The following is a 22,765-nucleotide window of genomic DNA, read 5'->3' on the forward strand; positions in this document are numbered from 1 at the left end:
TGGTGCTTAAAGCAGCGCCCAGCGGCCCAGCCCAGTTGGCCGGACAGGCCCACTTCCTTCAGCTCGAGCCGGCTCACGCCGCCAAGCGCCGGGAGACCCGGGCGGCTGCCCCGCAGGCGGGGTGCCGCCCGCCGCCCCCCACGCCGCTCCCCGCCCCTCGCTGCGGCCCGGCGGCTCCCGGCTGCCGCCGAGGTCGCCTCTGCTGGGCGCCGCGCCCTCCCCGCAATGTGACGGGGCTCCGGAAAAAAAACGGCACTTACCAGGAGTGGGGTTCGAACCCACGCGGACATACGTCCATTGGATCTTAAGTCCAACGCCTTAACCACTCGGCCATCCTGGTGCAGATACCGGGACGGCTCCCAGCCGCTCCTACATACAAGGCCGCGCTCCCGCCCGCCCGCGACCCTCGGGCCGGCGCGGGGCGCCCCCTCCCCCGCCGCGCCGCGCCCTCCCGCCTTTATTCCCAGCGCGGGAGGGCGCAGAGCGCACAGGGCGACGCGCGCGGGCGGCCTCTCTCGGCGGCAGCGGGAGACGGGCGGGCGGGCAGGGCCGATGAGGAGCCTTGCCCCGGCCTGGGGCCCGCGCCCCTCGCCCACCCCGGGCCGGGACGCAGCCCTCCCCTGCCGCTGGCGGGCGCCGGGCCCGGAGCGGAAGGGGGGGGGCGGGGGAGGTGCGCGGGGCCGGCGCGGCCCGCCCCTGAGGGGAGAGGGCGGGCGGCCAGGGCGGGCGGCGGCGGGGGTGCGCGGGGCCAGGCCGCCTCGGGTCCGGGGGTGGCGGGGGGCGAGGGAGTCCGCTGCCGCTCCGCGCCCGAGCAAGTGCGGGTTTGTTCGCGCTCCGCACGGTTTAGGGGCGCGCTGAAGTGAGGCGGGGAGAGCTGCGGTGCCGGCGTGGATCATGGGGGGAATCGCTGTGGAGAAGTTGCACCGATAAGGCTCAGACCACCAAAAAGGAAAACAACTTCCCTCCCCCCCCGCCCCCGGCGATGCTGCCTGGTGAAATATCAACCGACGGGTGCTCTTGGGAAAACCTGTGTTGTGTACTGACACTTTCCTTATTCCTGTCCAGTTGTTACCTGGAATATATCTTCCCTTGCTAATAGAAGGAAAAAGAAACCAAAGTCCAGAGCTATCAATTCTGCTTTTAGGAGAAAAATACCGCTGAGGAAAGATTTCTTGCCTATCACCTCTGTGTGCCAGCCCTACGGAAGCACCTATTGCAATATCCCCAGTTAGTGCCTGCGCCTGGTCCTCCCCCTTCTTCCCCGCATCAGGAGGGGAAAGGAAAAGTGCCCCACCGCCAGCCTTCCCCCCGCCGGCTCCCACGCTTGACACCTTTGCTGTCCATTTTCCAGAGGAGAAAATGGACATCCTCCATCCCACCAAGCTTTGCCACCTTTGAGCCTGCCCCCGAGGGATGAGACACAAATACTCGGTATGGCACAGGCTGGGGATGCCGGACTGAGACAGCCTCCAGCAAACTGGAGGAGGCACGCAGAGGCCATCTGTCTCTCCCATAAGCAGAGCAGAAGCACATACCCTGCTTGGTTGTTAGACACCCTGGTTGTAGGTGGCCCTCGGGAAGGGGTCTGGGCCTTGAATTTGCAGGTGCAGGTAGTGCCTAACCTCTTCAGCTGTTAGTGCTCAGAGACCCCCAGTACACTAGGTATGCTTGTGAAGGAAAATAATTCCACATACAATAAAAGTGAATTGTTAACATTTTACATACATGAAGAACAGATGTGAAACTCGCACCTTCTTTTTCCTTAATTTTATTCACACGCTGGAGCCCATGAATGAAAGAACAGGTCTTTGACTGGAACTTACTGTGCTGTATCGTTTGCTTGAAATGGGCATCATACCATAGCTAGCATTGCTCCCCATTCAGTAGGGTTGTGCCTTTCAGCAAAGTATTGAGTAGAGAAGTATCATCAGTTAGGTTACCTCATTCTCTATTCATGTCTAACATTATTTCTGAGAAACATAGTAAAATGTTACTTTTTCCTGTTAAGACTTTGCGCCCTAACAATGTATGCACTGTACAGTAAGGTGTGACAGTGGAGCTGTCTTCTACCGGCTGTTACTGGCTTTGGCTCAACTATTACAAAGACGCTATATAATATGCTAGAACCGTGGAAGAAGATAGATCTATTGCCTTCTTACATATTAAAGAAACAAATACCATGGCTCTATGTGAAAATCACATTGCATTGGAAATAGATCAACTGTAATCACCACATACAGTGTCTATTAAATGATAGTTTCCTGCCTTCATCATATCTGCAATACTTTCCTAGAGATAGAAACACAACCATGTGTAGCTCTTCCCTTTTTCAAATCAGTTCCAAATATCTCCCATGGTTCAAAAATCTAGAGAACCTGTTTTGTTTTCAAGAAATTACAAAATACAACTTGGGCTATGCATTCAAAACATCCTTAATGTAGGTTAGATTAGAAAGGCAGCAGTTTAGCTTAGCTACTCAGTTCAGCCTCCAGAAGAAAGATACATGGGTCTTAAACTAGAGCTATGCCTTTACTTCAAGAAGTTTCTCCCAAGACACATGCCAGAGAGATGCCTGCTCAAGTGTGCAGGTGCGTCCATAGTCTGGGTCCCTCACTTCAAGGTAGCAATCCTTCCACTGCCATTTCTCTAAAATTAAACCCATGTTTCAAAAAAAAAAAAAATCCCATAAGATGAAATGGAGACTCTTACACATATCCAGGAAGTTCACCGTTATATACCAAACACTGTATTTTGTAATAGGGGATTTTTTTGCTCTTTTATATTTATGCAATGCTCTCTTACATTTTTAGAAGGAGCAAGGTGTGCCTGCTTGCCAGTTCGCCTTTCTCCTCCTCAGAAACGGCTGAGATCTGGGGGGAGGTGTGTGTCTGTGAAGCTTCTGCTGCGTTCAGGAAACAAAATCGAAGTAACAGCAACCCTAAAAGCTAAAGCAGCCCCTCTCACATTTTAACTACTTGCCCCTCAAACCCAGCTATAGGGTTTGCCACACGAGGGAAGAGAAGAAAAAAAACCCAACCCATAGCATATGCTACGCACATCTCCATAGGAGTCATGCTGACTTTCAGAATGACTTTTCATTAGTGATTCAGCAGCTTTCCTTAGTGAGCATGAAGATGTCCATTCTGCGGCTTCTGTTATTAGTATGCTAACATACTATCAAGCTACTTTTATCATCTTCTTCCACTCATCCTGTGTGGCATGAGTCTTCGCAACTATAGTGTGATCACGTTTTTTCAAAAGTCTGTTTAACTGTGACGAGGCAAGTTCATGGGCTGGCAAAATTTGAGTTCTTACACAACTGAAGCATAGAAAAAACCCCATAGTATTAAGCAATGAACATATGTTTGCAAGGAAGAGAATGATTTCTTCATTTTCTGGAAGTAGTTTTTTAAGTGCGTCTAAGTCACAATGCAACTTAAAAATAGTTTTAAAGGGTCTCAAGCTGGTATTTCAGTAATTCTCAGTTTCTTCCTTGCAGCAACAGCCTTAAGTGAGGAGAGAAGGTCTACAATTACCTTTTCTTCATGCTTTCGCTCTCTTTCCCTCTGCCTCAAATCAGACTAAAGGTTTGAACGTAAGCTTTGCATATCTACTAATGAAATCATAAAGATCTCTTAGAACTGCCAGAATAAATTTGATATTTTCTTGCAGTAGAGAATAATTTCAGAATGAAACTCTTTTTCCATGGTTTTTATAGAAAAAATTGTGGTAAGTCTATCTCAATATGCAACAGATTTGATTTACTGTGACAACAAATATTAGGAGGGCTTTTTTTTAGGCATCTGTCCTGGTTTCGGCTGGGATAGAGTTAATTTTCTTCCTAGTAGCTGGTATAGTGCTGTGTTTTGGATTTCAGTATGAGAATAATATTGATAACACACTGATGTTTTAGTTGTTGCTAAGTGGTGTTTACACTGGTCAAGGACTTTTCAGCTTCCCATTCTCTGCCGGGTGCACAAGAAGCTGGGAGGGGGCACACCCAGGAGAGTTGATCCACACTGGCCAAAGGGCTATTCCATACCATATGGTGTCATGCTCAGTGTAGAAACTGGGGGGAGTTTGCTGGGGGGCAGCAATCGCTGCTCGGGGACAGGCTGGGCATCAGTCGGCGGGTGGTGAGCGGTTGTATCACAGTTTTTTTTTTCCCCTGGGTTTTGTTCCTCTCTGGCTCTCTTGTTGTTTTCCTTCTCATTACAATTTATTATTATTATTTTTGTTCCAATTATTAAACTGTTCTTATCTGAACCCACGAGTTTTCTTACTTTTGCTCTTCCGATTCTCTCCCCCATCCCACCGGGGGGGGGAGGGTGAGCGAGCGGCTGCGTGGTGCTTAATTGCCGACTGGGGCTAAACAACAACAGCATTGTTTAATCTCTTTTCACCAACTCAGAGTTTAGTCCAGCAGCCTTTAAACTAAACTTTGACAATGCAAGAAACTATTCAGAGCTGCTGATTCAATGTACAACACTCTGCACTTTCAGTTTTTCTTCTTAGATCTTTTATTCCATTTGTAGACATACATATGTTCAAAAAAGAAACCAACAAAAAAAATGTACACATTTTTATCAAAAGCATTGGTGAATGCTAAGAATATGCAGACAAAATGAAATACGTATTTATTTTATTATACAATACATTTTATTCTTCATTGATTTATGCCCACATGCTGACCCTCGGAGGTTTAGGATATTCCTCTGCACAGTTCCATTGACTTGAACAGCAGTACCTACGGAGTAAACGACTTTGTCTTCTTGAGTAGCACCAAAGCAGTACCACAGGTGCCAGCTCAACAACCTCCTTCCTCCCACTTCAAGTTTGAACATTGGGTTGTTGGAGAGGTCCTCAGGCAAGCATAATACTGATATCATCAGGACATCACTGAATATCAAAATGTCTTCTAGTTTAGAAGAACCGTGTTCCTCACTCCTCCATATTATCACAGACAAGTGCTTCAGCGGAAGACTTCTTCCAGTTTCTGGGAAGAGTTATCCATTTAGCTTATATTTGTGTAAAAAAAGCCTGTCTGGCCAAGAAACATTTCCCACTAGGATATGAAAGCTTGGAAGTTGAATTTATTTTGCTGTTTTGTTGTATCAATATAAATAGTAAGAAATGTTTGGGTGTTTTTTCACATATAAAATTAGTGTGCAAAGATCAGAAGGGAGAAGTTTCATTGCAATTGGTGCAGGAAGATGGCTATGCGCATCTCCTGAGGAAAACTCCCAAATACAAAATATTTGAAATGTTTAAATATATTTATTAAAATACGTACAAATAGGATCAGCGTTTAAAAAAAAGTCACTAACTTCTGAAAAAATGCCCTGCATTAATTCAAAGGATAGCAATAGATCACAGCGTATCAGGAAGCCACCTAGAAATATTATAGTTGGAAAACCTCCAGAAGCAGGAGCTATAATCACTCACCAGACCTTATGAACACAAGTTTCACTGACAACGCTCAGTGGTTTCCAGGGCTGCAAATTTTCCATTCCCTCCTCATATTCCAAACCTACTGCAGGCAGACCCCCCCTTACACAACAGGAGAGATTACTCCCAAGCTTGAAAAGAGCACTGAAATGACATTAAAATGTTGTTTTCCTTCTTCTTCAGGTGTACTGAAGAAATATGTCTATTTTCTTTCCCAGGTGGAGACTTCCTAATAATGGGAGAAAACTCGTAGATTTTGTACACTGGTAAAATTGCATGTTAATAAATTTACTCCTTCATGTTATTTAAAATAGATATTAAAAAGTCCATATTCAATCAATGCTTATAAAAAGATAAAAGTCTATTGACAGGATAATCCTTCCACTAAAACTGCTTGTCTGTATGTGCCACCACAGGAGACCCTAAAATGCTTTCTCAACCCCCCAACTATTGTCTTCTGCAGAAGGCCACTGCATGCATCTCTTCTGGCTGAAGTGTTAATTGGCAGAGAAACGTATTAGAAGCATAAAAGCGTGGCAGTTTTGAAACTGAGAGTACAGACAGTGGCTCAGGTTAAAAGCCAGTGAGATGCCTCAGTGTTGCAGTGCTTCTAGTCATCTTGACAAAGTTGCGGGTACTCAAAATGGAGAAAAGCAATCACTTGCACACAGACCAAAACGTGCATGTTATCATTTAAGGTGCAGTTACTTCTGTGAAGATCCATGAAAGGTGGAAATCAAGTTGAAATAGAAACTAGTTCTGTGTCCTGCTCCTGCTAACAGGCTCAGTATTTTGTCAAATGAACAGAGCAAAAATCTGTTCAAGTATTTGCATCAAGCAGGCTCCAGACTAGTTAAAATTGAAACCTCCTGATTCTGTGGTGTATTGTGTCACCCCAGGCGGTAAGGCTGCACTGCCTGCAGACTCACTTTGACAAATAAAAACAAAGTTACTTCTTGAAATTTCTCATCTTCCCTAGGCTGAGTTATCGGCCCATCATTCATTCCTGTTTCTTGCCTATCTGAAACAAGTACCACTGCAGAGATCCTCTTGCACCTCTAGTTACAGCAACAGAGTATGTTTCAATTAAAAATAGATTAAAAATAGTTTTATCAACATTTCTAGGAGCTCTCAAATAGAACAGCCTTCAGCACATTTAGGAAAAAGGCAATGAACAAAACCAACCGCAAAATAGGCCCCCCCATTTCTAGGGGCTGTCATTACAGAAGAGTCACTGGAAAGGATGCCTGATTTTGAAGACATTTGAGTTGGTCTGTGATGGCTTCAGTGGGACAGTCACCTTCTGCAACAGGATAAGCAGCAGCAGAGGATTGTTCTGAGGGGGTGTTTTCTTCGGTATTCCAAAGCTTTTTTCACTTGCTCTTTAGCTTCTCCTACATAGTCCTCAACATTTTGCATATTTATCTCAATGACATCAAAGGTATCCGCCTGTTCCTCCACTAGCAGGGCCACCTGCAGAAAGAGCTCATGAACTTCCTTAATGCGACCTTCTAACTTCACCAGCTCCTTATGACGTGTCTCTATCTCATTCAAGGCTGAGCGAGCCCCCTTAACATCCGACAAGAGATTCTCAGAGAAGACATCCCACTTGCCTTGCTCAATCATTTCCTCAATCTGGTTGCCAGAAACATCTTTGCCCATGATCTCTAGCTGCCGCTGAATTCGAATCTTGCAGTTCTCCCGTTGGTTCATCTCTGTTGCATTGTATTCAAACATAGCTTCCTGAAATGCATGCATGAGGTCAACGTAGTGATTCTTCGCTACCCTGGCAATGATAGACATAGCCCCATATTTTGTTATTGCATCTTCGCTGAAATCTCTCATTATCTGGAGTTTCCTGTGGATGCTTTCTCCACGGGCCTTGATGTCTCTGGCAATACAATTAGTATCTCGTTTGATGCTACTAAGACGGCGCATGGAAGTAAGGAAGCGGTTGTTTTGCTTTCTGAGCCGCTTGACATCCTCTTTTAGGTGGTCATTTTCTGTCCGGATGTTCTGTATGTCTTTATGAAGAAGTTCCAAGGCATAATCAGTCTCATAAAGGAGAACATCGTGGGGTGAATTTTCATCATCCTCACCATCAGAAAACTGTTGGTTGTGTAACCTGGCAAATTCACGCAGCTCATTTAGCCGGTCTTTCATCCTGCCTGTAAGACAGAGGAACAGGAGAAAAGAAGTTTAAAGTAAATAAAATAGTGGTTTACAGGGGTTGAAAGTTCATAACTAATAACTACATCGTAGTTATAACTACATCATAGATAACCCAAAATATCAGATTTTAAATTTGTTCACAGTATTTTATACTGTGATGGATCTCAGATCCAAAACTCTGGTGCCAGAACACTCTTCTAGAAACTACAAAGCTTAGAAACTAAAAAAGTGCAAGAGAAGACAACAAATCCTAAAGAGAAATCCAAAAGAATAATAAGACAATCCCCAAGCCCCCAAAAATGCCAGTCTTTCACTTGGAGAAAAAAACAAACTCTTGAGCAAATGATAGGAAGCCTTCAGCTATCGGTAAGTGTAGACATGTTAATAACTGAACTCTTCCCACTGCTACTCACTAGAGAAATCTCCTCTGGATCTTGACCCTTCATTACATCAACTGCCACAAATGTCACAGGTCCTCTGTCATTCTAAGCTTGCTTTTCCTGGGAGAAGAGTAGGAAGCCCCTCAGAAACAGAAATGGCATTTACCAATACAGTTGGGAAAGAAAAGTTTTGAGAAATGGTGTGGAAAGTATCAAGATAGAATAAAAAAAGCAGCATTTTGTCAAGTAAAACCATCCATCCAACCCTTCTTTTTTGTGTGATGGAAACATCCTACTGAAGGAATAAAGTAACACTGTTGTTACAGATCAGGATCTGTTTTCTATGTGTTTGCCTCAGACGTACTTAACTACAAGTTTCATTAAAAAGCCACAGAATGAGTAATCTGTGCAAACCAGTTACGTGGTAACAAAACATAAGTCTCCTTTAAGTATGTTGTTTACTTGAAACTCTAGACCTAAAGTCTTTGCAGAAAGTGAAATCTGAAAGCTTCAGCAAGAACCCTGCACCAAGTGTTACAGCAAGCAGGAAGCCGAAAATTTCCCATCACAAAAGCTGTACATCCCATGACCTTATTTAAATTAATAAGAAAGAGAACCAACTTAAGAAGCAGCACCAAGCAGGAGATGTCCAGTTCTCTGTGTCTGGAGCATTCATTTTTGTTTTTCCAGGACTTAAAGTATCTTCACAGCATTTACAAACATGCTATCCACCATGAACAACACATCCCTTCATAGGATCATCAGTTATTCCCAGGTTAAGAAAAGTCACATGTGTACATACCCAGTATAATAGGCCTAGATCTCATGTGAATTAAAACTGCAAGTTTATAATCCTTTTCATGGGATTGTTAGATGTGTTAAAGATGCTAGGGAGGAGATGGGAAAGATTCCATCACAGACACAGCCTCTTGGGCTTGTATAGTTCACTGGGGGTATATACTGGTCTTGAGAAGTGCCCTGACTAGGATCACGTTTACACTGAAGCAAAAAAGTAAATTTCAACTTAAACCAATTCTTTTACAAGCAGTGTAAACCAAGAAAGTCCATTAATATCCTGAGAGAAGAGCTTTCATTCAGGAATCCACACATGTAAGATAATTGTTTGAATTTAAAACATAAGCCACATAGATTCAACTCAATCATATAGAAAAAGCTTTAGGAAATGAAAGGTTTTCCACCTCCTCCTTCAGCAATAATAAAATCAAGACTTTTGCCCCATGCCACAACAGCAAGATGAAAAATCCTCATCTAAAAGGGAAAAAAAAAATGTGTGGTGCAGCTTAAAAGTCAGGTTTACTTGGCTTTAAAACAGTATGGCCAAGTTTGCCTAGAGGCACCGAGACAGTGAGAACATCTACCCTTCCTGTCTGGAAATAGTAGACCATTTTCTAGACAGCATGGTGGAAAAGGAACAAACCAAGGCATCTAGCAATCTCAGGATTATTTGGATGTCTTCTAATCACTAACTGATCCTGAGATGCTTTTGACCTGAAATGTAGATGTGGCTCTGAAAACCAGTCACATTGCTCGTCCGACTGCATTCCTGACTCTTACTGGCTTCCCTAGAGTTGATGATCCTCCCACTTCTAGTCTGATCCTTGAACTGCCATGTGTTGTGTTCAGCAGTTTATTCTTTTTGTGTTTCGCATCTACATTGGGAAACAGCAAACAATGTTTTTTATGACTTTAAAATGACAATCCACAGCAGCAAGGTGCCATTCATGTAAACTAAATCATGTGTGTGCATATGTTGCCTTTGTGCTTACTGTTCCTTGAACTTGAGAAAAACTAAATTTCATCAGCCTTCCACAGAGAGCAGACTGACAACTGGCTCAACAATAATTACATTTTAATTTTTGTGCTTGACAAAGAAAACACAATCAGAAGACCACACTGAGTAACAGCTCCTGTGTAATAAACTCATAATTTTGTAGGAACAGGTCTACCCTTCCTTCCTCCTGCCCTCAAAAGTGTAACTTGCAATTTGTCTTTCTCACCCACAACTATTTTAAGGTGTTAGATAAAATAAAAACAGGAAGAAATGGAGAAACAAATACATGGTAATTCACAACATGAAAATACTAATGCTGTAATAAGTTCATGTGTATATTAATTCTGCAGCATCTCTGTAAAAATATCACTAATTTTTTTTAATACAACATGAAAGGTTAAAAAGTCAAACATTAAAAGAAGAGTAAGGAGCTGTCAAGTGTGGCCTCAGACTGCACCACGATGTTGCCTACACATAGGAAGATCATGCAATTAAACACTGGCCTATGTCCTATCACTTCCACCAAGTCTCTGCCTACAGTCTGTATGTGCTGAGTAAAAGTTGTACAATGTAAAATTTAATATTCATCATTCAGTTCATGGACAGAGATCTCATTTACTATGTTACTATGGTTAATTTCCTCAGGGATTTCTCCTGTGAAATCCCTGGAAAGCTCCATAAACTCGTAACAGTCGTTTGGGGGAGAGCAGATCTAAAAGCCCCATCTGCAGACACAGTTTTCAGCCCGGAGTGATTAAGGACCACACTGTCACTCTTGATGAGTTATGATGCCCACTTGAGACACCTGAAGCACAGTCCTCTGTACCTGGTACGTTCAGAAGTCAGCTCCTTCTGACTTCGGTCACTGCTGCAAGCCTCGGGCCCTTTGCTGAGTCAGATCGCGAAGTAACAAGCTGGACATCAATGAATGAACACATGGATCGAGGCCACTTGTGAGAAGCTCATCTCCAATGATACGTACAGCGTCACCCACAATCTCCGTGATCCAGTAGATCCAGTAGAATCCAATTCTAAATGTGAACAGAGGGATCAAATTACAGTTGCACTGACAATCTTCAACCTGGGGTTTCCCAGTTTCCAAGTGCTTAGCTCTAAAAGCCTACGTTATTTGAAACCACATACCAAAACTTACATTCAACGTGGTCAACATTAGGATCTTTAAACTCTGCATTGAGGACCTGTACCTGTCAGGGTAATGGCTCCACAGCTAAGGTGATCGCACTTTTGTCCTAAAAAATGAATGCCATCTCTTCAAGCCTGACTTCCGACTCCTGCAAAATCAGGGACTTTTTGACATCTTCTTTCATTCTCCCTGAGTCTTGTCTTTTTCTCTCTGTTTCTAAAGTCCATTACCTAGCCTGCTTCCCACCTCATCTTCCCATTTTCAAGATGCTCGTCCTTATCTACATACAGTGCCTGGACAGGATGGAGGACAGGAAGCGAATGACTTTCTGCCTGTATTTCAGCATCATATTAGGCCACAAACACCACAAATCACAGAAAACACCTATTCAGCTTTATTCCAGAGCATGCTCAATTACTCTGTACGTTAACGTTTGCAATATTTGGCCAAAGAGGTCTGTGAGGTTCAAGAAAATATTTAAACTTCAGCTTTCTTGAGCACCTTTTTTTCAAGGAACACAGTAAATTTATTTGGGGCATTTGCAAACTGCTGCTTTGAGAAACTCACAATTTGGCGAAATTTTAGGAGTTTTACATAAGGAAAACAGCAGGTTTGAATGCAATGCTACCACAGAGGTCTTTCCCCATTTCAAATTCCCATTTCAAACAAAGGGGAACCAGATCTTCCCAAGAGAGGACAATAACTTCCAAGCATTTCTTTGATAGTGTCAGGGACAGAACTGACACTAACGAGCTGAAACAAATGAACAAACAAGCATGGGAGAGCAGGGGGGAGCAGCCATTTGAAAAATTTCAGCTTAACAAATCAGTATTTCGAGAAGTTGACCTCCTTTATCAGATGCTGTTTACTCAGGAAAGTTTGCATCTACTTACATGTTGATAGCATTGCTTGTAATTAAAACAGCAATATATGAATACATATCGCATTACTAGTTGTTAGGGATAGCCTCAGCACTCATTCTTTAAAATGAGCGGCAATCTCTCCCCTAATATAGGGCCCGGTGCAGCAGTAGAAGTTGGGCTTCCTGGCTAGAAAGCAGCTCTGCAGAAAAGGACCTTGGTGTGCTGGTGGACATCAAGTTGAACATGAGTCAGCAATGCGCCCTTGTGGCAAAGGAGACCAACAGCATCCTGGGCTGGAGTAGCAAAAGTGGTCCAGGGAAGTGCCCCCTCCCATCTACACTTGAGAGTCCACATCTGGAGTGCTGTGTTGGTGCTGGGGCTCCCCAGCGCAAGAGACATGGACACACTGGGGCGAGTCCAGGGGAGGCCACCAAGATGGTCAGAGGTACTGGAGCACCTGATGTATGAGGAGAGGCTGAGAGCGCTGGGAATGTTCAGCCTAGAAAACAGGAAGCTCAAAGGAGATCTTGTTGCTGTCACCAGCTGTGTAATGCAAGGGCAGGCCCTTCATGGAGATGTACAGCGACAGCACAAGAGGCAACAGACCCAAGTGGAAACAAGGGAAAAGCCAGCCAGATAGTAAAGGGGAAAAAAAGGAAAAAAAACCCCAGCTTTCAGAAACACTGCAAAATGTGCTCAGAGAAGTTTTGGAATCTGCATCCTTGAAGATACTCAAAACTCAGCTGGACATGGCCCTCAGCAACCTGAACTACCTGTGTATTTTGAGGGGGCTGAATTAGACGACCTCCAAAGGTCCAGTCTAAATTTTTCTAGTACTCGGCCTTAGGTCAAAAGTTTGCTAATTTGAACATGAATGCTAAATATATTCAACTACTTGCACAGTTTTATTTAAGATACATCTAACACATTAGAATATCAAGACACCAACTACTCTCTACCCTGGAGTAACAGCCCCAAGCATATAAATACCTTAATTCTAAGAGTGTGTGTTTTAACAGATTAGCTGTCGGTTTGATTTTCTTTTAAAATACTGTGTATATTCAAACAGGAACATGAACTTCCATGTTTGTATTTTTGGGCTAGACAAATCTGTCCTTGTAAAAATCAAGTTCCTTCTGCAGTCCGTCATGGTGCGTGCACCCAAACACACACTCACACACACAGGAAATACAGGCCAGGTAATGACTGCAGAGGTTACAACTTTGGAGCCAGATGCCCACCAAGCACAGTCAGCTGAGGACATGTTCGGTACTCATCTCTTCATGTTAGCATGCTACTTCTTGGTATTAATCACCACAATGACTAGCTTTCCCATGATGCATGAGAAGGACGCAAGCTGTCCTGTTGCAATAAGACTGCAGCCCCACACAACTCTGCATGGCATGGGATTTCAGACAGGAAAGGAAATCCACTCTGAAAATCAAAAACCATGCATACACATAAAGCCCCTTTCTGTGAGGCCCATATACATACAAATCCGAGTCCTGCCTAGCATATTTCCGTTGCTGTGCTAATGTTCTGCAGCCTCTTATCTATGTAGAAATAACTTAAGGATGAAAGTTATTTCTACAGAAATGAGTTGCACACCTGTGTTTATTTCAGCTTTAACATTTGTATATCCACATCGCTGAGTTTGGGGACAAACCTGGTGAAATAAACCAGCAGTTTCAGCACGGCATCCATATTTCATCACCAGCAGCTGGGAAGGAAGCCAGTGTTACATTTTTTCTTTTTACAGCATTCATAAAAGGCAGCTGCTAGTTAACACCAGCTTGTGGATTACCAAAAGTCTAGTCCGTAATCTTTTCAGCCTTGAGTAGGACCTTACAAAATGAAGCTTTTGCTTCAGTTGAAGTGGCCTATTTGAGGAACAACAGGTGTTTCAAAACAAGCCAGTCAAAAATCCTTTCTGTCAGCAGTTCTTCTTTCCCTCAGAAGGTAAAAGTCCTTTTGGGCTCCACTACGAACCCACGTGGCTCACCCTGTCTCTGAATGCTCTTGGTTCCATGACACACGATAGATGTGACCCAAGAAACAAGTGGGGAACAAGTAGGAAATAACCTGCTCCTCGGCAGAACTACTTCATAGCCAAGTGTGCGTCAGCGCATTCCAGTAACTTCCCATACGGCTTGTAGGGGACGCAGTATTGACGGAAATCCACTCAGATGGACTGGCTGAGTCAAACACACTGCATTACAAGGCAAACAGTGTGCTGCTGTTGCACAAAAATGCAAGTCATGCATAGGTTAAAAGCAGCTGAAGCCTTTCATTTAAGAGTTGGAGTCTCAGATTTAATCATAGTTTTCTAGAATCTTTCTGTTTTGGAAACAACTGTCTTAGACCGGATTTAATAACTTTGCCTGGTATCTGTTGTCCAATAATAGATTTGACAATATTAATTAACTTGGGAAACAGACTATTGTTTACAATAGGTTTTCCTCTTTCCAAAAGAGTTTCTAAGTGACTCATAGCAGAGTGCTAGTCATCTTTTCAGACCAAATTCCCTGTCTCCCCAACCATGGCCATCACTTGTGGAACAGCAGGCTTGAATTTCTCAAATCACTCCTCTTCTTTCTTGCTTCTCATCTATAAGAGCTCAAGGAAACACCAAAAATCATAATCTAATTATTAGGACAGTTTGCTTTCTGGAGCTGTTTTAAGATCACATCTGTATATTAACTCCAGTATTAACAACTATGAGAAAGATCAGCATTTCAAAATCTTTTTGTGGCCTCACTGAAAGGAAGTTATCTTCTCTGGAATTTCTTGGATTGGGCAATGTTTAAAAATAGGCAAAATGTATTCAGCATTGAAAATCATCAGTTAACACAAGACACCAGTTATAAAGCTACAGAAATCCAGCAAGAAGCCGCAAATGTATCTGAAGACTATTCGACACTACCCACTTCATACTGCAGTCAAAGCCTGTGTACAGCAGAACACCTCCTTTAAGCTTTCAGTCACCCTAGTGAGAACTGTATGCGGTTGCAGTTGTCTCAGGGCAGGTTTGGGTTTTTTTTCCCAAAAGCTTGTGTGAAGTGTCAACTTCTCCGTTTGTACCAGAACAAGTTATTTACTACAAGCCGATATATGCAGAGGTAGGGATGGCTCCATTCTTTGCAGGCTATTTCTGCAGTTGTCTGAATCTCCAAGTCTCCAGTGGTTCCTCTCCTACCATAAAGGCTAGGAAAGGCCTAGGGGAAAAAATTAACATTCAAATAGTTTGTTGCCTCTAACTCAAAGTAATGAGGCAATAATTGCTTGAATACTGATAGCTTTGGAGGTTCTTTGACTTATCCCAGTTTCTTTACCAGTATTCAATCTCTTCCCTATAAAGTAACTCAATTTTTGTACCACAGCATATTGGAAATTCAAGGATCTAGGGTGCATCTCATACTTCGCAGAGCTATTCAATAAGGTTAACTATCTTGGTGTTTTCCATAGACTGGTTATCAGGTTTTCCAGACACCAGTATCAAAACTAGGAGAAGCTGCTGGCATATATTAAATGCACGCATAATATGCATTTCATTTTTCACGTATTTATGAAGAGATTGGCAAAAAAATCTGAAGTTTTAACTTGTTACTACCTAGTAGCACATGGTAAGTAAATGTTATTCTTGCATTGGAGGACAGCCTGTTGTCTATAGGTTAACTGCTACTATTTACTGGGTTGTCTACATTTTCATTGGAGAGCTGTGGATCACCACTGACAAATGTTCAATCCTGGACAGACAATAAGATGGATTCACAGTATCTTCCCTTGAATTTTTCTCACAAGTCACACCAATGAGCAATTGAAGCTAGATTTGGCTTTGTTTGGCTGGGGAGCCTGTACCCACGCTGTAAAAAAAAAAAAGTTTCTCCATCTTCACTACATGACCCACTGAGAAGTATTAGTCTTCATGTGTGTTGCCTGAACCCCCTCCCAAAATTGCTAACTCTCTCCAGCAGTCGTCACGCTTCTGTATACAAATGGAAGCTAAGGACAGGAAAGGCTAATGCATGCCCCAAATGTAGCCACTTCCTTTTCCTAAGCATGCTAGAAACAGAATGTATACTTAGCAACTGCAGATATTGAAAACCTGCTAAATCGTTGGAATCCTTGAGACCTGTGAGCTGACTCCGATCGGTTTTAACATGCACAGCTTGTTAAAAACTGAGCGCCATTACAAAGAGTAGGTGAACGTGCTCAGGGCTGTATTTTACCCAAGGAGGGGGGGAACAGTCCCACCATCGCTCCCCTTCCAGTGCTTTTCAGTACATGCAGTGCACCGTAGGCTAACCGCTGCAGTGTGCCCATCCTTCCTGCCATAGGCAAAACGAAGGTCTTCAGGTAAAACTGGCCTGGACGGAGACCAGGGGAGCGTGAACTGTACCTCCATGGGCTTGGCAAATAGTTAAGACAGAACCATACCACTAGCATAAACAGTGAGACGGCCATCCATGCATTTCTTGGCAATTACTACAGCTCGGCATCGTTATGAGTCACGGAGCAAGGAAATCAGACTACGCACTCGCAGGCAGTGCTGTCGCTACAGTGCCGTGAGTATATACATTATCTAATTAATCACCTTGGCTTCCCTGAAACACATTGGCTCAGCAAAATAGCTATGTACATACCACATTTCTATAACTACTATTGCTAGCACACAGTGGTATTTGTAAGTGATTAAGACATTATGTTGGCATCCGAGTAGAAATATGAGGTTGCATGTGATCATCAGTCAGAAGCAACATGTTCTACAGACATTAGCACAACAGCATTACTTTTTAAAATGCACAGATATTTAAAGCTTGTAATACAGTGTTACAATCTGAGATCAAGTACTCTTTACTTTAAAAAATCCCTTTAAGGTTAAATACGGCGTGTTTTATTGGTATTTGTTCATATGGGCCAGTATACAAGAGGCTCATTTCTGGATCCTACTGCAAAATCTACACAACTGTAACTGGACCAAAATAGTTTCAGTCAGGAAATAACCCCCACAGCCACACATGCATACCCACAGCCTCAGCCTCAGGACATGTCAGGCGCTGGCAGGCTTTATGGCAATTACTCTACACTACTTAGCAGCCCATGGTTGTTTACAGGCCTGTTCAAAGTACCAGTGAAGTTGAGACGAGATACTGATGTAATTAGGGACACACTGGCCAGTGGTACTTAGAGAATCTGTTCCTGACTGGGCATATCCAAAGCTCAAGCAGGCTTTATTCTTGCTTTCAAAAATAAGTGATTTGTCACTAACACAAATACAGCACAGAGGAAAGGCATAGCAGGAAAAGTTGGAGCATTCAGTACTTTCTTGGCTTTTGTGAACGTGAGTTTGTCAAGAATAATCTTGGCAATTAACGGGTTAACTGTCATAGTAGATAAAGCAAAAGCTGCACAGACGATAAGCCTTCTGAAGTCAACAATTTGACTCATTCCCTCTGTGATAAACTACAGAAATATGGTCTAGATGAGAAGTGCCAAACACTTTGTGTGATAGGCTAGATGAGATACCAAGACGCTCGACACAATCAGCAAAAGCTATCAAAACAGATGCAGAAACTGAACTGCACTGCTCCCCTCATGCGGAGCCCCCTGCTCCCCAAGAGGGGGTTCCCAGGAGCCAGCCCGAGGCAGGAGCAGCGCTGCCGCTCCCTGGGAATGATGTTCCTCACCAGAGATGGCTCACGTGGGAGCCACGTCTTGGGGGGCAGCCCAAAATGCAAGTGTAACCAGAAACGGCTTCTCTGCAAAACTGCATAAAAGTGGTAACCCTGCATTTGGTGCTGAGATGAGTTTATTGGATCAAATTAGCATTGTCTCAGTAATCTCTGCACCATGCTTTGTCATCCCTGTACTACAGGGATGACCAAAGAGTCAAAGAAAATCGATGGGCCAGATAAACGATAATGGAAAGTTTATCTGGTCCAGCACCGTCATACTTGACACAGCAGTTGTCTTCTCACCATCACAACTGCTTTTGAATATGCCAACATTATGATGGGTTTCTGTCACACTCAGAGGTTATCCATATTTTCCATTAGCAACTTGGAGAGTGGAACCAAACGTGAGCCTGTACAGTCTCCAGGTGACACTGAACTGGAAGGGAGTGGAAGTGAGTGTTTGGTGGCGGAGGGGAGGAGAATGATGAGAATTTAAGATGATCTTCGCCAGTAAGAGAAGTACTGACAAAAATAAAAGGAAATTCAATAGAGACGAGACTGGTATGGTACATTTAGAAGAAATTACTCGCACAGATAGAAAGTAGGGAACACCTAGTTTGGTAGCAGGAAAGCATTGGTGGGGTTATAGCAGACTGCGAGCTAAAAACCAAGTTCACAATATAATGCCATTGTCAAAAATCCCATGTCTTACATAAGAGATGGCATGGGAAGGACTGGTTTTACTCTACTTGGCATAGGTAAGGCCTCAGTTGGAATAGTACATCCTGCACCAGTTATCACACTAGGAAAGTCGGAGCATACTGGGCATTGTCTCCAAACGGCTTAGAAAATACAGCCCTGGAGGAAGAGGAGTTGAAGGAATTATATTCATTTCACGCAGAAGATCAGGGAGAGAGATACAGTACTCCAATGTATAAAAGGAGTTTATAAAAAGAGAAATTATCAGTTTGTTCCCTGTGTTGACATTGGAAACACACAAGTAGTCCATTTGTTTCACACATGAGATCTATGCTGAACTAGCTGTGACTAGCTGCAAATCAGAGCATTTCTCTGCGGGAGCACTGTGGGACCCTCTTCCTTAGAGGATAGAGAGAGACTACAGTAACCTCTCTCCGGTCTGGTTTAGGTGCGCTGCTACAATGCACCAAACGGATTAGGTAATGTCTTACAGTCCCCCCGTGGCCCTGCATTTCCATGATTTGTTCAGGGCCCTCGCTCCCAGTCTCACTGTGTCCAGCACAGCGTACGTGCTTGCACAGGCCCACTGCCCATGCTGGGGAGCAATTTGGGTGACTCTTTTCACCCAGCAGATTCTCTTCCCTCTCTATTATTTCTGCACCAGCGGCAACTACCATTTCTCCTTCTGGAGCAGATCGTGGTTACTGTTATAATATAATGGAAGGTGTCAGACATAGAGCCTAACCCCATAGCACCCAAAATCTCCAGGACTGTGATATAATATGCAGTTGTGTTCCATAGCATCATGTTTATCTGCAGCGCCCAGAAGATACTGTTATCACACTATCCCCATTTTAATGTCTCAAGAGATCTTACGTACCATGCTTAGTTTCTTCATGAAGATCTCTTTCGACAGCAGAGGTTAACTTGCAGTTTTAGTCTCGGCCAAAATACCAGATACATTTCCCATATGACTTAACATGCAATTTCAGTTTCAGAGCAGTGGTCATACAAGGCAGTCAGTGAAAAAAAATAAGGTGAGAAAAAGGTCATCAGAGGTGCTGGGCATCTAAACCACCCTTTCTTAAGGATGACCTTTAGTCTGTTCGTCTGTTAGACCTTTGGTCTGTTTTGAATAAAAAAAAGTTATGTTCATCTTGTAGTCTCACCACTTCCATATGAAACTATTTAAATAGCAAGTAACACCATTGGTAAGAAAGCAGCATCCTTCAAGTTGTATCCTCATCTTAAAGAGTCATACATTGCCATTTTGATCCCTGACAGCTTAAAAAACGGTTCCTAAAATACCACCTAAAGAACAGGAACAAGACGTGTGAATGTCTGTTTTAGGCCAGTGTTATTCTTCTAGTCATTTCCTTTCCTGCTATCACGCAGTTACACGCAGTTATCTCAGACATACATGAGTACCAGTTCTTCTTGGCAGGAAAGGAAAAGAATATCAATTAATAGGAAGCAATCAAAGAACGCTAACTTTTGCACCCACTTGCAGATCTGGCCATGCTGATGCCCAAGAAAGGAGTAAAAGCTATTGTATTTTGCATATAAACCCAATTTTCTAGAAAATCTGCCCTGGAGCCATTCATAACCACATACGAGCACATTCATCACCACATATGAGCACTACGAATGAAATGTTAATACTCGCTAAGCCAGACAAACAAGGCAGCTAGAAACGCAGACACCCATCGGGGCTGGACGAGGAGACTCATACTTGAAAGCGCCTCTGGTTTTCCCTCCTCCTGCGACAAACCCAGCCACCCCCCGTGAGGGACCGGCGCTACCCGAAGGCAGCCGGGATAGCCCCGGACCCAGAAGCCCGGTCCCCATCCCCTGCCGTCCCTTCTGCCTCCGGGCTTCAGACTTCCCCTCTCGACTCAAACGGGGCAGTTTCGGTTGCTCTGACGCAAAACCGAGCGGCAAAGCGCTCGAAACCCCCGCGGCTCCTCCTGCCTTGCCGGCGGGGCTGGCTGCCGAGCACCGGGCACGCACCGGGACTCCCCCCGACAGCAGGGGAAGGCACGGGCCGACCGCCACCGCCGGAGCCCAGCACCCGGCCCGGCCCAGAGCTGCCCTCTGTCCCGAAGCAGCTCCGGGCCGGGTCAGCGCCCGGAGACCCCGGCTGATGCTGAGCGGGGCTCGGGGATACGGCAGGGCTTCCGTCCCGGGAGCCGACGGCGACGTGGCCGGGGTGAAGGAGCCCAGCCCGGCCGGTTCCCCGAGGAAAGCGCCGTCTCGTCCTCCCCCGTCCCGGCAGGTACTCACCCCCGGGCAGGACAGCCCGGCCCGGCCCGCTCCACCGCGCTGCTCCCCGAGGAGCCGCTGCCGCCGCAGCGCCCGCGCCGTCGGGGCAGTCACTAGTCCCCGCGGAGCGTCCCGCCCCCGCCGCTCGGCACACCCGCCTATTGGCTGCGGGGGCGGGGGGGCGATTTGCATAGGGGCGCCCCGCGCCTGGCGGGCTGTCAATCACGGCCGTCGAGGGGCGGAGGGAGGGGCGGCCCCACAGGCCGTGCGCCGTGCCCCCTTCCTCCGCCGCCGCCTCCGCCTCGTCCGGCTCCTCGGGGCGGCCGTCGGATCGCACCACTTCCTAGCGGGGGGAAAGTCCGCCCCGTGGGTGCTGGGAAGCGTGGGTGGGCTGAGGTTGCCCGCTTCTTTGCCGCCGTCGCCAGGGGTGCCCTGCCCTTTCTTGCCCTCGCCTCCCCGCCGGGAAGCGGGGGCTTTCCGACCCCTCTGCCTGGCTGGGAGGGGTTGAGGGGGCGGTTTGGGGGTGCGTGAGGCCCGGGACGGACAGGGAGCTCCACCCGAGGGGGCGTACGGGCGGCTGAGGAGAGAGCGAGGGCCGGGCGCCGCCGAGAGCGGGCAGGGGCACGTCCCGCCTCGTCCCGGCCCCCCCGCCGGCTGATGCGGCGGCGTCTGTCGCGTCCTGCTGGCTTGAGACGGGCGTGATGAAATAGGACGTCAAAGCAGCTTCTGGGAACGTCATTCAAACAAACTGCTGCTGCTTAGCGTGGGCAAGAGAAGGTGTGCTCTCTGCGCGGTGCTTCAGGGTAAGGGTCAGATTTAGCCCATTTTTGGGGGGTGACTTCGACTCTGATAACTTTGACCATTCCTGGAAAAAAAACACCTTCCCCATCATTCTAACTTAAAAAAACCCAACAAAACGTTGGTCAAGTTTTGACAAATTTGACAAAATTTGACAATTTTGACAAATTTTTCACACAATTTGTAATACACACTAGTAATACACATTAATGAGTCGCACAAGTAGTTATAGAGGTTGTTCAAGTCTTTCTGGGATAGGAAGCTTTTGCTTTTCTTGAACATCTTGGACATTTATTTGGGTGTACTTTTTTCTCCCTTTCACCACAAAAATTGGAGATAATTTGAATCTGGAAATCTTAAAAGATAGAAGTTACTTTTTGTGTTGGTGCCAAGTAGTAGTGAAAGAGTAACTGTGCTTTCCCGAGCCACTGTCAGTTACAATAAGGCTCCAAAATTTCTCTTACATTGCATCAGTCCCATCCTGGGCGTGCCGAGAGAAAATTCTGTCAGATGGAGACAGTTGCAGAGACGTAGGAAGCTTCCTCCCTCCTTATTTTCTATGCTGTTGTTGCGTCAGAAAAAAAACTTAAGCAATAGATAAGTACTTGAGGTTTTATGGTTAACAGTCAGTTAAAAATATATCCGAGAGAGTGGCTCTTTCTCCTCGAAAAATCCAAGACTCTACTGCAGGGTTCTTCCATGTGGAGTCTTTGCTGGGAGTTTTCTCTTAGACCTTGATGCTGGAGCTGAGTTTAGGTAGGCGGGTCCCATCGGTCCTCTAAAACTACCCGAAGGCACTGAATTATGAGTGGGTTTTCTCTTCTTTTCGAAGCTGCTGCTTTGTGAGACCAGCTGCGGCATCCCCAGCGCGCGGGCAGGTGGCTTTCTCTTTGCCACTGGACCGCAGGAAGCAAATGGGCCTTTAGTGTTGTTAACGCAAGCGGAGCTGAAAATAAAGCTGCGTGTTAATGTAACTTCACGGGTAATCAGAGACACATTCTGCTTTGTATGGCGTAGAACAATTACAAATTAACCTGCTGTTGTTGCAGCGCAGCGAAGCTATGGGTGCATTGATTGATGTGTCTGATGACCCGATCAGGAGCAAAATGCTCATCTAGAAACATCTGGTATCTTCCCTATAATTTGTGAGGAGGGTATGGAACACCAGATCGATGAGCGGCAAGTCTCCTCCGCTTTGGTAGAGACTTTAGTTACAATTTCAGTAGCTGAGTAACAGGCAAGGTAGCAATATTGTTAAATTATTAACCTTCTAAGAAAGGAAATGGAGAGTGAGAGGACTTCATTATAAATTTTGTCACCTAGATGAGGTGAGGTTAAAGAAGGTTGAAAACTTTCAGAGACAGCTAGCTAGTTAAGCTACATGAATAGGTAGCTAAAAAAAATTCACCACTGACAAACAAGGACCCTGAAGTGCTTGAGCACGTTATGTTGTTAGATCCTACAAAGGGTGCCCATTTGCACGGTGTTACGAGAAACAAAACCAGAGAAGTCATATGAAAAGATTGTCGTGT

General features: G+C 45.0%; 1 protein-coding gene and 1 non-coding gene across 8 annotated transcripts; both read right to left on the minus strand.

Annotated features, from left to right (window-relative positions):
• Positions 1 to 257: 257 nt before the first annotated feature.
• On the minus strand, positions 258 to 340 carry TRNAL-UAA (transfer RNA leucine (anticodon UAA)). The gene has a single exon. It is a non-coding gene; the product is annotated as a tRNA-Leu (tRNA).
• A 4,285-nt stretch (positions 341 to 4,625) lies between these two features.
• STX11 (syntaxin 11) lies at positions 4,626 to 20,543 on the minus strand. Of its 7 annotated transcripts, none has more exons than XM_075499066.1 (4): positions 20,457 to 20,543; positions 10,619 to 10,823; positions 8,034 to 8,120; positions 4,626 to 7,616 (listed from the first exon to the last, which is right to left on the minus strand). In XM_075499066.1, exon 4 carries the CDS (start codon positions 7,609 to 7,611, stop codon positions 6,745 to 6,747), a length of 867 nt encoding a protein of 288 aa, XP_075355181.1. In that variant the 5' UTR covers positions 7,612 to 7,616; positions 8,034 to 8,120; positions 10,619 to 10,823; positions 20,457 to 20,543; the 3' UTR covers positions 4,626 to 6,744. The 7 variants fall into 7 exon arrangements, with proteins under 7 accessions (XP_075355181.1, XP_075355185.1, XP_075355180.1 ...); XM_075499070.1 differs by having other exon boundaries at positions 8,034 to 8,142; XM_075499065.1 differs by having other exon boundaries at positions 10,589 to 10,823.
• Positions 20,544 to 22,765: the final 2,222 nt, after the last annotated feature.

The sequence above is a fragment of the Mycteria americana genome, chromosome 3, assembly GCF_035582795.1.
Source record: "Mycteria americana isolate JAX WOST 10 ecotype Jacksonville Zoo and Gardens chromosome 3, USCA_MyAme_1.0, whole genome shotgun sequence".
NCBI lineage: Eukaryota > Metazoa > Chordata > Aves > Ciconiiformes > Ciconiidae > Mycteria > Mycteria americana.